Below are 14,811 nucleotides of genomic sequence, written 5' to 3'. Positions count from 1 at the left end.
CCTCGTTTGTTGACCACTTGTCGCGAAAGCATTCGACGGCTCTGTAAGTTCTCAAAGACTGGTCAACGGGTTGAAGCCTACACGTATTCCAGAAGCAGTCAAAGGAAAGTTGTAGCAGATACTGTGCGGATCACTTGTATGAGATGTCTATCTGACGGGTTGCCGGTCGCACTGCGCCCGAACGCCTTCCGTGAGTCCGAAGTGATCTTCCTCCACGTGGCATGGCCTCGTCCCTTCCTTCGTCTTATTTATACACCCCCCCGCCTCCGTCGTCGACCATTGATGGTGTAGCTGCAATCTCTTTTACTTCTACAGCTCTTCATCTTTCGGCTTTCTTCGCACCAAAACTTCCTCCATATTCTCTCCCCTCTCTTTAATCCGACAGTCGTCTTTGGAGTTTATATTATTGGATCGACGATGATGAATCGAAAGGGAGGCACGGGAAGCCCGCAGCGCGGCTCCAAGCTGTTCGACCTGTTCAACGCCGACCCCATGATCCAGTCCGAGGACGAGCTCTGCACCGGCGGCGACACTGCCCCTTCCGCCGCCGTCAGCCCCGGGTACTCCTCCGACCGCAACCCAACCAGCACCGGGGCTTCGCCCTACAAACTGTCCCCGTGGAGCCCCGCGGCTGTCTCCCCCTTCGCCAAATCGCCGTGGGCCTACCTTCCCCTCCTGTCTGAGGAGGCGCTGGCTGACCCCGCCGCCACTGGCCTCGTCGGATCGCTCGTCCGCCAGGAGGGTCATGTCTACTCCCTCGCCGCCGCCGGGGACCTGCTCTACACTGGCTCCGAAAGCAGGAACATCCGCGTCTGGAAAGGACGTCGAGAGATGTCCGGGTTCAAGTCCAGCAGCGGCCTCGTCAAGGCTATTATAGTCGCAGGTGACAGGATCTTCACCGGCCACCAGGACGGGAAGATCCGGATATGGAAGACCTCGTCGAAGATCCCGGCCGTCCCCAAGAGAGTGGGGACGCTCCCAAGGCTCAAGGACTTCTTGAAGAGCTCCATCAACCCGTCCAACTACGTCGAGGTGCGGCGGCACCACAAGACCGTGTGGCTTCGGCATTTCGACGCGGTTTCTTGTCTCAGCCTCGACGAAGAGGCCGGGATATTATACTCTGGGTCGTGGGATAAGACGGTGAAGGTGTGGAGGGTGTCGGACTCCAAGTGCCTAGAATCCATCACGGCGCATGACGACGCTGTCAACGCGGTGGCGACCGGGTTCGGCGGGTTTTTGTTCACGGGGTCGGCGGACGGGACGGTGAAGGTGTGGCGGAGGGAGGAAACGGGGAAGGGAGGACCCACCAGGCACGTGCTGGTGCAGACGCTGCTACGGCATGAGGCCGCGGTGACCTCGGTGGCGGTGGCGGAAGCGACGGGGGCGGTGTACTGCGGTTCCTCGGACGGGGTGGTGAACTACTGGCGATGGGAAGGCTGGCGGCGCCAGCTGACGCACGGAGAAAGGCTCCGCGGGCACCGGATGCCGGTGCTCTGCCTCGCCGCGGCCGGGAGCCTGGTGGTCAGCGGGTCCGCGGACATGACCCTGTGCGTCTGGCGGAGGGAGGAGGCGGGCGGCTACGGGGCCCACGCGAAGCTGGCGGTGCTCGCGGGGCACGAGGGGCCCGTGAAATGCCTGGCGGTAAAGGCGGAAGACATCCACGCAGACGGAGCCTGCGGTGGGCCACGGTACGTGGTGTACAGCGGGAGCCTGGACAACTCGGTCAAGGTATGGCGGGTGTCGGAATGGGACACCGCGCGGGGAAAGACGCCGGAGCAGGGACCGGCAGAAGCGGAGCCGTCGTCTCTGCGCTCGAGAGGCGGCGGAGCAGGGGCGCCCGTGGCGCAGCGGCAGAGCTACGGTGCGGTTAGAAGCCCGACGGTGGGCCACGCCGTCAAGGGCGGGCCTCCGCCAGTGCGAGCGGCCGCATGAGCGCACGTGCGGACAACGTGGCCTGCTTGATTTATGTATCTCCCAATTCTACATAGCAAAGCATAAAAAATAAATGTTATTTTGTTGTATTTGACAGTGTGCGTCTTCTACAGACCAAAGTATACTGGAGATGACATGAAAAGCAGTGGTCTAACGAAGAAACAACAGTAAGAGACGCTTGTTTTTTTATAAACAAAAGGGTACTATTATTTGTGTTAGTGCACCTAATACCGTAGGCAAGGGGCTCGTACGGTTTGGTCCGATCATCGATGCCTCAGGTTGAGATCCACGTAAGATCAAATTGAACTTCTCGATCAGGATACGTTTTTGTAGTAAGTACGTTCGTCTTTGTCACCGTTAGATTCCTACACACGGACATAAATCGATATGAGAGGGGGGGCGTTGTTATTCTGGTGCCCAAGGGTCTGACTTCATCGATGACGAATTCGTACCATTGGGTGATCGTCGTCCGTTATGTGCGGAATAGTGCTATGCAAAATCGTCCCGAGCTTCCTGAAACAATTCTTGTAGGGACGACGCTGGGTCGTGCAGCCCCACGAGAGGGGAGTGGCCATCGTCCCAAATTTCGGGTGATGCATCTGACGTAACGCCGCATCTTCCTCTTGAGATTCTGTGCTTGCATTGATGTGGTCCGAAGTCTGTCGACGTGGTAGAATCCCCGATATACTCTATCAACTTGATTTCTTATTTTTGTTTCACCTCAAATGATATAACGTGCCACGTGTTAACGTAATACATAACCAGCACGTATTCCGACTACAACGGATCGTATTATTTACGTAGGCATGGGAAGAGAATCTGTGTCAGATTCATTTGCGACACGTCCTTGTCTTTCACTTAAGAGGGTCGGCATGTCATGGCCCAAGATTCCTTCCCTGTGAGAGCGGGCTACATGGATGGCTCGACCATGCATACGTCGCTCGATTCCGTTCAGAGGCCACAAGCAGTAGCGGCCAGCCGCCCATATCGGAGGGATGCGGACTCGTACATGTATAACCATCGGTGCAAGACACCGCCGACCCGACAACGTAACCGATGTGTGATGTGGACGTGGGATCACCGAATCACCATGCACACATGTTGAGGACAGTACTAGCTGAGGACAAATATCACTCTGCAAGTCTTGTAGGGAGTGATAGCTGGAGGCCATAACTTATTAGAGAAGGCAATCTTATCATGGTTTCCATGATTACATGATGTGTAGGGAGCGATAGTAGAACTTCACAGAATTCCTGTGGTAAACATTCTAAAATGACAGTTGACTGAGTGATTTTTGGTCAACACATTGAGGCAACATGACAAGAAGGTCCACCAAAACGATGGAGTGAGTCCACAATAGAAGTGGCCATCTTTTGTGGGCCACATTCTGCCAAATGGACAAGCCCATGAAAACAAAATGATAGGGAACAAGAAGAACATGACAGGGCATTTATATATACGATCTTATCTCTGGGTCGATGGCTACCCGCTATACTATTTGCTAACACAGTGGGTTTTATGTGGACTCCACAATGATAACCAATGGAGAAGCAGGTGGGTTTCGGGTACAGAACAATAAGGACTGGAAGGCTAAAGGAATGAGTCGATAGGTTCCGACTTCCACGTTTGAAGGGCCAGGTCGACGCGGGCCCCATGTCTTTCGATCCGATCGCCTCCGTGTCCTCGACCGGCTTTAAATCTCCCGCCGGTGTCCACTTGGAGCCGTTCTCCAAGAAGAGTGCAGCAGAGATGGCGGAGGAGATGAGGAGCGGGTATCTCAGGATGAAGACTGATGACTACGCTTCTGTCGGCGGCGGCGGCGGCGACGACCTGATCCGGTCGGATCTGCAGGAGCTCGGCGTGGCCGCCAGGAAGCTCGCCGACCACGCCCTCATGGTCGTTGGCGGGTTGGGTTCCGGCACCACCTTCTTCAAGCTCCTCGCTACCTTCGCCGCCATGTCGGGACTCCTCGATTTCGTTTCTTTACTTTCCCCAAACCCTCTTCCTCCTTTTGTGTGATCGATTTCTATCGGTGATTTATCCGCGTCCTGCCCGCTGGTCTCGGCTCTCTTTTATTCTCTTGGCTTTTTGTGGGTTTACAGTTGCTTTTGTGGTATTTGATTCTGATTCGGAGCATTATGATCTATTTTTTGTCCTTTGCGATCGCGGGCCCTTTTGATGGATGATGAAACGAAAAGTTTCAGTTTTTCCGCATTTTAAATCGGTAGATCTTCGAGCCCGTGCTGAATTCGACCTATTCCTCTCCCAGAATCGCCAGATTAGAAGTCTTATAGTACGCATAAGAACATTTTACTTTGACGAATTTATTTGATTCTAAATCTGGCGGCCATTCAAAGTTTGGTTCCTTTCTTGTGGTAAAAGTAATTAAACCTTTTCATGTGGGCTAAGCATTCTTCATTTGATACCATATCATATCTTACCAGGTAAAAAGATGGCGGCAGCCTCAAATACCAAGTAAATTTTGTCCTCTTATTTATATTGAAGTCAATCACTATATCGAAATAAAGAATAAATAAATAAGATGCTATCCAATCATAGCTACAATTGAATCATTTACTGTAAACCCAGGACACCAACACAATAGTATCATCGATGAAATAAAATCTTCATAATTTGTTATGTTTAATCTGTGATTAGCCCCCCTTCCTGCTCTGGGAACTTTATTTGTTTGATCCTTTATCATGGAACTTATGTCAGTGAATTATGTAATTCTCTCAGCAACTTTGTTTATTCACCATGATGTCATGTGATTGCCACTGTTATTGCAAACTGCATGATCTATTCTGAGTTCTGGAAGTTTTGCAATATGACTTCTAACTAATGATGCATTTAGCTTAAATCACCTTTCATTTTTTGTTCTTTCTGTAGATATCTGTTGATACTGGATCGAACTAACTGGAGAACAAACATGTTGACTTCACTTCTAATTCCATACATCTTCTTGAGCTTGCCATCTGTGTTGTTTTCTTTGCTAAGGTGATTACTTCCTCTGTGTTATTGTCTGGAAGTACCAGATTATGAAGGTAAATATTCGTTGGACCAACCAATAATCTTGACAGGATGGTGTCCTTGTGCCATCATTACTAAATGGTAGATAGCACAAAAATTTGGGTTTCCCCTTATGATGTTTAGGTAGTTTGGAGGATCCACATATCTGAATTGTTAATATGTATGACAGTCCATAATAAACTGCTGGGGAGAATATAAGGAATCAAATCAGTAGCTAGCATTACTGGTGAAAATTTTGCTAATTTATATAGCTCAACTCAGAACTTTAGGCAAAAAAAATTGTTGTATCAGATGACTTGGACATCTTGTTTTCTTAATTTTTCTTGGATCAAAAGGGACTTGAATACATTTTATCTTATCCAGACATGTAGAAAAGGTTTTAGGTTGTTGTTATGGCAATTTCTAGTTTCTCTTCTCCATGATGTGTGTTTAAATGTCTTTGTAATGAATTGCAGAGGGGAATTTGGTAAATGGGTTGCATCGATTGCTGTCATTCTGCGCCTTTTCTTTCCTCGGCACTTCCCTGGTACTTCATCCAATATAATCTAGCTTGCTTCATCATGTTCCTAATGTCAACTGAGAAGATGTGGTATATCTATTAAATGCAATCTTTTGAATATGCTCCAGAGATAGTGTTTGACATCTCTTAACTTGTAATTCCGATAAATGATGCTAATGGCACGATACTACATATCTGCAGTGGTAAAATAGTTTACACTTTAAATTTCATATCAGTAAAATTGCTCAATTACCCTTATTTACCTACCAGGAATTAAGCAGATCTACTCTTTTCAACAAATCCTTGATAATTCATTTCAGCAAATCCATTATAAATTCTAGCTGCTTGTTTCTTCGAAAAATGATCCTGCATAAGAGTTTGACAGATACACAAACGTATCTATCTGACCCTTTTCTTCATCATGCTTTCCTTAGCTCTAAAGTTATCAAACTTCTTATTTTGGTTTTCAATTGCAAAGTATTACACCATGGTGTGATTATTATTTGGATTGGTGTCTTTTACCTTTTTCTGGTATCTGCTTGCACGACATTGTATGTGCCAAGAACAGTAAACATCACAATTTAACAACCAATATGAGAATAGGTGGCTTTGCCATTAATTGCTATGAAAAAGGAATTTTTCACAGAATTGCATGCTTAATTTATACAACAGCACACTTTCATCAAGGTACCGTACGATGTTCTTGTCTGTGTACACTGAAAATTATATCGGCTGCTAATTGCCTGAATGTGAATTTATCGGTATAGGAACTTAAATGTCCAGGGTATTGCATTTTCCCATGAACATGAGTAAACTCTAAGCTTGCCTTCTGTCTTGCATGTGACTTTGCAGACTGGTTGGAGATGCCCGGAGCACTAATCCTCCTCCTGGTGGTTTCTCCTGGATTCTTTGCTTCCACAGTAAGAGACAGTCTCATTGGTGTTATCACATGTCTGGCTATCGGCTGTTACCTGCTTCATGAGCACATCCAAGCATCGGGTGGCTTCAGGAACTCATTCACAAAAAGCCATGGCGTTTCAAACAGCATAGGCATCATTCTTCTCCTGGTTTATCCTATCTGGCACCTATTCCTGCATTTCCTTTAGGTTCCCACTCTCGCCAGGGCTCCAAGAACAACACTATTGTGTGTTTGAGTGTGAGTTGGAGCCACTGGTGGCCTATGTATTTATTTGTTCACACATTCTGTTCTTGATGTGGTAAGACTTCATGTTCCTTCTACTCAAGCATTGATGAGTAATTTGTGATACAGACATTAATGTGGGAATAATCTCTATTACAAGACCTGAAGACTCCACTTAAAGCATTAAATATGTTGAGCTGAGAAGGTTTTCTTGTTCTAGATAGGCATTGATATAGTTACTCCTGTGTGCTACCTAAGTGAATTCAAGTCATAAAAATAGCTCTTTTGCCTGAAAGATTGATTCTATCTAAACTGTACTGCTCTCAGCCAACTCTTTGCTGCAACAGTTCGTCCTTCGACCGCTGTTGCGACGTGGATTGTTGCTGGCCGTTGCTATGGGATCACATGCTTCTGATCGAACGTTCCCTGACCATAGAAAGTGGGCAACGGGGGGGGGGGGGGGGGGGACGCAGGACTCTCACCTTTTCCCCCCACCCGTTCGTTTCCACCACACTCACGACCGGAACCAGCGGTGGGTCCGAGATGGGCCCCGCGCTGTGCCGGAAGCGTCGCGAACTGGTGGCTCGAGCTGACGGTGGTCCACCCTGGTCAGCTGGCGGTGGGCGTCACGACACGTCGGATCGTGGTGGATGTGGGACCCACGTGGTCTTTGCCGGGCTCCGGAAGAGGGGGCTCGATTACCAAAGAGGACGCGCCCACTTGGTGGGGGTGGGCCCCGCCAGGCAGATGCAGATGAATGCCACGTGACGTGAGGTATCGAACGTGGGGTTGAAAATGAAGGAAGAAATCGAAACAAATTCCTCAATTTGAGATAAGGAATCTATTAATTGGACGGACGAGATCGGATCATCAGATGACGTTTCGCCGCCTGATCAGCCCGCGGTCGCGCCTCCCAACTACGACGTACGACAAAATGCCACGTCGCCGTGTACTGCATTACTAGCGAAGGAAAATAAGGAGAAAAGCCTCGGCACCTCCGCTCATCCAAAGCGAGCGTCGCCTCCCTCCCACCTCCATCTTTGTGATCTGATTCTATTCGGGGAGTGGAACTGAAATAAGACGGAAGGTTTGTGGGAAGAGGAGGAGGGGGAGGGGGAGGGGGAGGGGGAGGGTAGGGTAGGGTAAGATGAATGTTGGCGCCGGCGAAGGCAATCGGGGCCATCCATCTGATGCGCTTGAGCTCCTCTCCTCCGTCCGATGGATGAGACTCCGGGGTCCGTCGGTACCACCTCCAGCTTGTCCTTAAGGCTGGGGCAGGCTCTCTTCTCCTCCGCCTCCCTCCTCTTCATGTCCGTCGGCGTCGAGTTCTATAGCTACACCGCTTTCTGGTATTTTCCCTTCCCCTGCTATACCATCCAAATCCGGCGAACTTCGTGTCTTTGTGCCTTAATTTGTTCTATTTATATGCATAAAAATTCAAAATTTTACTCCGTTTGTATCATAAAAATCGTTACTTTATCCCCCTTTTGTTGTTTAGTGATTTAATTTCATTGTTTGGGCGTTAATCGTCAGTTTGGATATCATCTGATCCTTTGTATTTTCTTGTTCTGTTTGGGACCCTCAAAGTCTGTCTAATTAGTTGTTGTTGCCCCTCCATGTTCACCTATTTGCATTCTTGATGATTGACCCTACCATGATATATTCCTTTGGTCTTTCCAACCATAGTTAAGTTTGGATAAGATGGTAGCTCAACATGTCGAAAATACCCTGTCGTTGTTGGTTTTGATGCTGGCAATCTCACTATACAAGTTCACATGTCTAATGCCAGTGATCATGATGATTTATAGGTGTAAAGACATAAAGAATGTGCAAGTGGAACTCATTAGATGACTTATAAACCTGTAGATAATTTTTTAATGCTGTTTGGTTGGTTCCAATTCTCCCAGTAAGCTTACTGGTTGTGGCTCTCAACTTACAGATTAGATTATCCCTGCCACTGTAATCTTAACTTGAGTCATTGTCTTTTATACATCTCCTAATATTTAACTCTTCTTGGAATTAATATAAGAATGATGTTGAAAGCAATTTGATTTCTCATGTATATATATATATATATATATATATATATATATATATATATATATAGAAGAATCAGTATCATTGACGTTCAAGTTTTAAGAGTTATTTTATGTCATCTGGCATATATGCCACTCTAAATTTTGTTCGTGATTCTCTAGAGTTTCACTTTGAGGTGTCGGAAAGGGTTTCTTTATATTGAAGAGAATAAAGTAATCCTAAGGCAAAAAGGACTCTAATACTAGAGGCACTAACGCAAGCATGTAAACTATAAGATGGCATATATTCCATTTCTTACTTCTGATAGTAAATATGCTATGATGTAAATTTTCTCAGTCTAGTTATGCAAAAAACCTGTGTTTCATTTTTTGATCTAAGAAGAGAATCTCCAAAGGGTTATCCTCCAGAAATATTGGCAGTAAGCTGCCACAACCATGGTGCTCATCTTTAGTTACCTGATCGGTCTTTTAGTCTTAGGCACTTGTCAGTAGCTAATTAACAATTTGCAGATTCATCTATTTGAAAGTTTAAAGTTGACATGGACCGCCACTTCAAAATTATTTGAAATTGGTAACAACGGTGAAGAAGCTAGTGACCAAGTTGCAAAAACATGGGCAAAGCAATCAAGACACAAAATTGTAAAAAAGAAAACAGGAGCGAAGAATTTGTCACTCGTTCTTTGTCAGTCATTCTTTGATAAGTTTCCTATCATTTTCTTGCCAATTCTATTATAGTTCATGACCTTGTAAGACAAATACAACAATCAACATTAGAGTCTTCTTTCTTTTGCATGAACAGTTCCTGTAACTATATGGTTTACAAACTACTTCTTTGCATGCATCACTGGATTTTGTACTAGATGATAGACGTTAATCCTTTTTAGTGCTTGCATTGGTAGGAGAATTGTGTACCGGGCTTGCCCTGTAATTTTACTGGAAGATGAACAATCTCTTTTATCTTCATAATACTGTAAATTATGAGTCAATTTCACTTGTGTTTTCCACTTAACAGCTTTCTAGTCACAATAATGGGATTGGTAATTCCTTGGAGCTGTACGCTGGCGATGGTAGATGTGTACTGTATTTTTGTTGGTTGCTCTCTACGACTTCCTGGACTAATGGTGATCGTTGTTGTTGGAGATATGGCATGTATCTGTAATCTAATACTGCACTTTGCTCCAAGTCCTCATTTGCTTTTATTGATCATACACCATGCATAATGTCAGGTACTGTCGATACTGTCGCTTGCGGCTGCTTGTGCATCTGCTGGTGTTATAGATCTTCTCTTCCACCTTGATGGAAGCTACTGCCCTCCAAAATTTTGTGGACGATACCAGCTATCAACTTCGATGGCATTCTTATCTTGGTTTCTGACTGCCTCATCATCTCTCTTCAACTTGTGGCATGTTGCTTCCTGGTGATGTGATCTAAGCTATTCTAGCTTGTAGAGAATGGAGAATAATATTCTCAAGACCCATACAATTCTTACTAAACTGTATTTAATAGTCCTCTTTGTTGGATAAGTCCATGTAATTTATGGAATGTTGAAAATGCTGTGAGCATAGAAGATCTGAGCATACTTTACGGTCCGTCATATTCGATTGTAACCTCGGCTCGACTTGACGAAATTGATTTTACCTGGTTTGTTTTTCTGGGGATTGTCATATCTGAAAGAGAAGAGATCTTTGAGTACTGTTCTCTCCGAAAAAGAAGAGATAATTAAGTATTAGGAACTTAGATGAGAGAAATTTTCTTGAATGTGAAAGAATGCCTTGCCTGCATATCATATTCTCTAGTCTCATATCCTAAGCTAGTCCAAGGACAGAAGATGTTTGTATCTCATATCCTTATTCTCGCTAATGATTCAAGTTAATATGCATTTGCAAGTGCCAAATATCCGCAAGCATATTCTTTAAAAGCTCTTTCATCTCTTGTCGAGCATCGATAGACCGAAAATAATAACAATATCACGTATGTAAATGCTTGTGAAGATAACCTAAGATTAGCTATCTTAGAATGAGAGAAACCTAACTTAACTCTTTGTATGTATGAAAACACACACCATATTTAAACAAAAACCAAAAATAGGAGGGGAATAGATACTTAAGACGAGACTAAAAAGCAAAAGAAATAAAATTAATATTCTCCAAAGAAATATAATTATTTTTAACGAAGAAAGAAGATTTTTAATGGATTTTTGACTTATTGAAATAATGGTATTTATGCTACTATAGAAAACTTGCTAACATACAACTGAAAACAAAATACTATATATATATATATATATATATATAATAACATAAAATAAAATAAGATACAACTACTAAAAGTTTCCATTGCCGGGATTTGAACCCGGGTCGCCTGGGTGAAAGCCAGGTATCCTAACCGGACTAGACGACAATGGAACTGTTGAGCTTTCTCGCTAGTAAATTATAATAAGCCTTAATAGATTGGCGTAGGGCGTGACTCCGTCTGCAGGTTGCCTTCGTCCTCCTTCTCTCCCATCTTATTCCTCGATATAGTGCATGGGGTTGCACCGTACCCCCAATCATGGCGAAAGAACAGAGTCTGCCTGCATAAACTCTCTCTCTCTCTCTAAATAGAAGCCATTTGCGTAAGGAAAACTTATCATGAGAAAAAAAAATTCTTGATTTTGATCGAACAAGAGGTGATATAAGTTAGCTCTTTTGCTCAGCCACATGATGGAGCAAACATGGGTCCTTCTTCGTCTTCTTCTTTGAGGCATCTGCAAGCTCCATTACCAGCAAAGCATTGATGGTGTCAGTTAAGCCCAAAGGAGAAGGCAGTATTTGGTTGTGGGTACCAAATCTGTCACATTGTGGTCTTGTTGTGTTCAGTTCCTCTGCCACAGCAGTCTTTGTCTCTCTCCTGCAGAAACCAGAGAAGTCGTGTATGATTCCAGTAACATGCAGCACAAAGACATGAGCTTTATTTAAAGGTAGAAGGTTCCACCTGGGGCTGATGATGATGGCTGCTTTCGTTCTCCTCATGCCACGAAATTTCAGATTTGAATCAAAAGAGAAAGAAAAAAAAGAATTAATTACTCATGATAAACCCCACCTGTTCCCTCTTGCTCACCTTTAATTTGGGGGTCTAAGGAGCTCCATGGATTGAGATGAGAGGGCTGGGGATACTGCTGAACGATGAGTACATTTCAAGCGAGCTGCATGAGTAGGGTCACAAGACTGATGAAGCAGGTGAGTGCAGCTCCTTTGGCATGCCATGAACAAAAGTGTGCATGTCTGATGCCGGAAGATGATGGCTCGGAAACATCTCCGAGGGGGAAAGCATCGACACCCGCATTCGCTAAAGCTAAAGGTGTCGTCTTTTTCACGCCTTGGATCTGAAGAATGATTTGAGGAAGCCATCATTTCTGTCTCCTGATTCCATCCATCCCCTGTTGTCTCCATTCGCACTCAGCATTGGACCTCGGTTCCGGATCATCAGAGTCCCCTGGAGGAGACGGAGAGGAGTTGAGGTAAGTGGATCTCTATGGCGCTGTTGATGCTCTCTCTTTCGCTGTCTGTCATTTTCTTGGATTCTTCTTTCCTATGCTTCGACGTGCTTTGTCTCTGAAGCTCCGGGCCAGTGTTCTTCCTAGGAAAGTTGAGAAGAAGGATTCTTGTTGGGACCTGCAAGATTGAGCTTTGTTTCCTGAAGAACGTAGCAAGCATCAGAAATGGCAGATTTCACAGTTCGAAGGCTTCAACAGGGTCACACGAGGATCAAAACTGTTCCTATTGCGGTAACCCCGGAAGGGTTCTGGTGTTGCCCCTCCCCTGCAGCCATCGAGAAGAACCTCAAGAACCGAAACCATCAAGACAAGAGGAAAACAGCTTCTCCGCCGCGCTCCAAGGCCTCGTCGATTCAGAGATCGTCACTGCCTCCCGTGGACAAAAGATTAGTCTCGGCTCCGCTGACGTCTAAGCTTGCCGATGATGACCACAGCCATCTTAACTCTGCAACCGCCGCTTCGATCTCCTCGAACTCCGTCGATCGACCACAAATGCAGAGCATCGAGACTAAGCAACGTAAGATATACGCTTCCTTCGGTCGGCCAGAGACCAGCGACATGAAAGTTACTCTGCATGGAAAGGAAGGTTCCTCCATGAGGATGAGTGTTCACAGGAACATTCTCGCAGAGCATAGCAGCTTCTTTGCAGATAAGCTCTCGAGGCTGTCTCCCGCATCACAAGTCGAAATAGCAGACTGCGAAGACGTTGAGATCTTCCTCGAGGTCGTGGGATTTATGTACTGTAAAGAAATCAAATGCAGATTGATCAAGCGAAGCCTTTCACGCGTCCTTCGAATTCTGAAGGTACGTAACGTATGATGCCATTCATTACATACCTCTTGCTTGTGAGTTCTTCATCCTGTTCGTTCTCGTTCTGCAACTATGATTGTTCCTGAGATCCCAGAACTCGTTTTACAGGTTGCTGAATCACTTGGCTTCCATGCATGCATCGAGTCGTGCCTGGATTACCTGGAAGCAGTGCCTTGGGTGGAAGAAGAAGAAGAACAAAACGTGATCTCATCAGTCCGACACCTTAGGGATGATAGTTATGGCGTCGGTCCAATACTAAACAGAGTAGCTTCTGATCCATCCAACCCACCGACCGATACGCTCGCCCAAATAATGGATCTCGTCCTCGGAAGCAGTGAGGATCGCGGCCGGCGCGAGATGAAATCCCTGGTGTTGAATCTTCTGAAGGAAAGTGATCGTGATGGATCTGTCGGCATCTGCACTGAAACTTTGTACGGTTCATGCCGGCATTGCTTGGAGTCACTGTTGAATCTGTTCAGATGTGCATCCGAGCCTGGGTTTTCGCATGAGCCTTTGGGAAGCAGAGATCGAGTGGTGCGGCGGATATCTCTCGAGGTAGATAATCTCCTCTGGTTGGTTGAGATTTTAGCAGTCAGGCATGCAGCAGATGAGTTCGCGTCGATATGGGCGAGTCAAGATGAGCTCGCAGAGCTGCACTCGAAGCTGCCAACCATGGCGCGTCACCAGGTGAGCTGCGTGACCTCCAGGCTCTTCGTCGCCATCGGGAACCGGGAGATGCTTCCTCCGAAGGAGACCCGCAAGCTGCTGCTACGTGTTTGGTTGCAGCCACTGATCGATGACTATGGCTGGTTGCGGCGCGGTAGCAGCCGGTCGTTCGACCGGCACGCCGTGGAAGAAGGAATTGACCGAACGATTACGACGCTTCCCTTGGAGGAGCAGCAGAGCGTTCTGCTGTCCTGGTTGAGGAGCTTCTTGAAGGTCGGCGACGACTGCCCTAATCTTCGGGGAGCTTTTGAGGTCTGGTGGAGGAGGACATTCACGATGCCTTATGTCGAACACCTTGAAGGCAGTTTTCGATCCGAGAAAGCCGGAGGCGGAAGAGGTTGTTTAGGTTTAGATGCATGATTGAAGCTTAAGTCACGTATGTGTGTGTGTGTGTGTGTGTGTGTGTGGAGAATGTGATCGGAGTGTGTGTTATCGATCATGTGTTGATTAGTGTCTGAATTGATCATCGATCTATATAGAATCGAACTGATTTAATCTGACTCCGAAGTATCGAGAAATTGAATCCTTACGATCATTTCGACAATCGAACTGATTTAATCTCTCGACTCGAAAGTATCGATAAATTGAATCGTTATTTACGATGACTCGTGAATGTCTTACGATCATTTCGACACTCAAGTTAGTGAGAGATTCAACGTATTGTAATACGATGAACATTCTATCTATATAATATAATAATAACAAAATATTTATAAAATAAATTTGATTTGACGGAAATTTAAATAACTAATTAGAAGCACTGATATGTATGAGCATCAACTACATAAAATTGGAATTACTATTGCACAACATGAACATCCATGCCTCACTATGATGGTTCTTTCATGGCCTAGTCATAGATTTGGGACCTCATAAAGGACATGTGGATGGTAGCATGGGGTCATGTGAATGGAGACCAAAATGCATGGGTTGGTAAATGATGTAATTAATATGGATCTTTGTGCTTTAATGTGACATGACATGGACATGCATTTTTGGCCATGAGATTCCAATCCACACCATCATGATATAGGAAGAAAATGACAAGATGTTAAAGTAGGCACTCTCAAATTGGGAGTTGGTGTTCTCTGATGATCTTTCA

General features: G+C 45.5%; 4 protein-coding genes and 1 non-coding gene across 9 annotated transcripts; 4 read left to right on the top strand and 1 right to left on the bottom strand.

Moving 5' to 3' along the window:
* Positions 1–276: 276 nt before the first annotated feature.
* LOC135677299 (protein JINGUBANG-like) lies at positions 277–2,021 on the top strand. Its single transcript, XM_065189481.1, has one exon. The coding sequence runs from the start codon at positions 418–420 to the stop codon at positions 1,930–1,932; it is 1,515 nt and encodes a 504-aa protein (XP_065045553.1). The 5' UTR covers positions 277–417; the 3' UTR covers positions 1,933–2,021.
* A 1,522-nt stretch (positions 2,022–3,543) lies between these two features.
* LOC135677298 (cold-regulated 413 plasma membrane protein 2-like) lies at positions 3,544–6,763 on the top strand. Of its 3 annotated transcripts, none has more exons than XM_065189479.1 (4): positions 3,544–3,839; positions 4,822–4,929; positions 5,418–5,488; positions 6,314–6,763. In XM_065189479.1, exons 1-4 carry the CDS (start codon positions 3,586–3,588, stop codon positions 6,565–6,567), a joined length of 687 nt encoding a protein of 228 aa, XP_065045551.1. In that variant the 5' UTR covers positions 3,544–3,585; the 3' UTR covers positions 6,568–6,763. The 3 variants fall into 3 exon arrangements, with proteins under 3 accessions (XP_065045551.1, XP_065045550.1, XP_065045552.1); XM_065189478.1 differs by having other exon boundaries at positions 3,570–3,890; XM_065189480.1 differs by lacking the exon at positions 4,822–4,929 and having other exon boundaries at positions 3,571–3,890.
* Positions 6,764–7,688: 925 nt separating this feature from the next.
* Positions 7,689–10,290, top strand: LOC135677297 (CASP-like protein 5C1). Its single transcript, XM_065189477.1, has 3 exons — positions 7,689–7,951; positions 9,651–9,783; positions 9,865–10,290. The coding sequence occupies exons 1-3, from the start codon at positions 7,821–7,823 to the stop codon at positions 10,057–10,059; spliced, it is 459 nt and encodes a 152-aa protein (XP_065045549.1). The 5' UTR covers positions 7,689–7,820; the 3' UTR covers positions 10,060–10,290.
* A 679-nt stretch (positions 10,291–10,969) lies between these two features.
* Positions 10,970–11,043, bottom strand: TRNAE-UUC (transfer RNA glutamic acid (anticodon UUC)). Its single transcript has one exon. It is a non-coding gene; the product is annotated as a tRNA-Glu (tRNA).
* A 746-nt stretch (positions 11,044–11,789) lies between these two features.
* Positions 11,790–14,215, top strand: LOC135677296 (BTB/POZ domain-containing protein At3g50780-like). Of its 3 annotated transcripts, none has more exons than XM_065189476.1 (3): positions 11,790–12,137; positions 12,261–12,977; positions 13,092–14,215. In XM_065189476.1, the coding sequence occupies exons 2-3, from the start codon at positions 12,339–12,341 to the stop codon at positions 14,067–14,069; spliced, it is 1,617 nt and encodes a 538-aa protein (XP_065045548.1). In that variant the 5' UTR covers positions 11,790–12,137; positions 12,261–12,338; the 3' UTR covers positions 14,070–14,215. The 3 variants fall into 3 exon arrangements, with proteins under 3 accessions (XP_065045548.1, XP_065045545.1, XP_065045546.1); XM_065189473.1 differs by having other exon boundaries at positions 12,249–12,977; XM_065189474.1 differs by having other exon boundaries at positions 12,238–12,977.
* The last annotated feature ends 596 nt before the right edge of the window (positions 14,216–14,811 follow it).

This window comes from Musa acuminata, chromosome BXJ1-6 (assembly GCF_036884655.1).
Source record: "Musa acuminata AAA Group cultivar baxijiao chromosome BXJ1-6, Cavendish_Baxijiao_AAA, whole genome shotgun sequence".
In the NCBI taxonomy this organism is placed as follows: Eukaryota; Viridiplantae; Streptophyta; class Magnoliopsida; order Zingiberales; family Musaceae; genus Musa; species Musa acuminata.
This window is presented reverse-complemented; position numbering and strand designations above follow the sequence as displayed.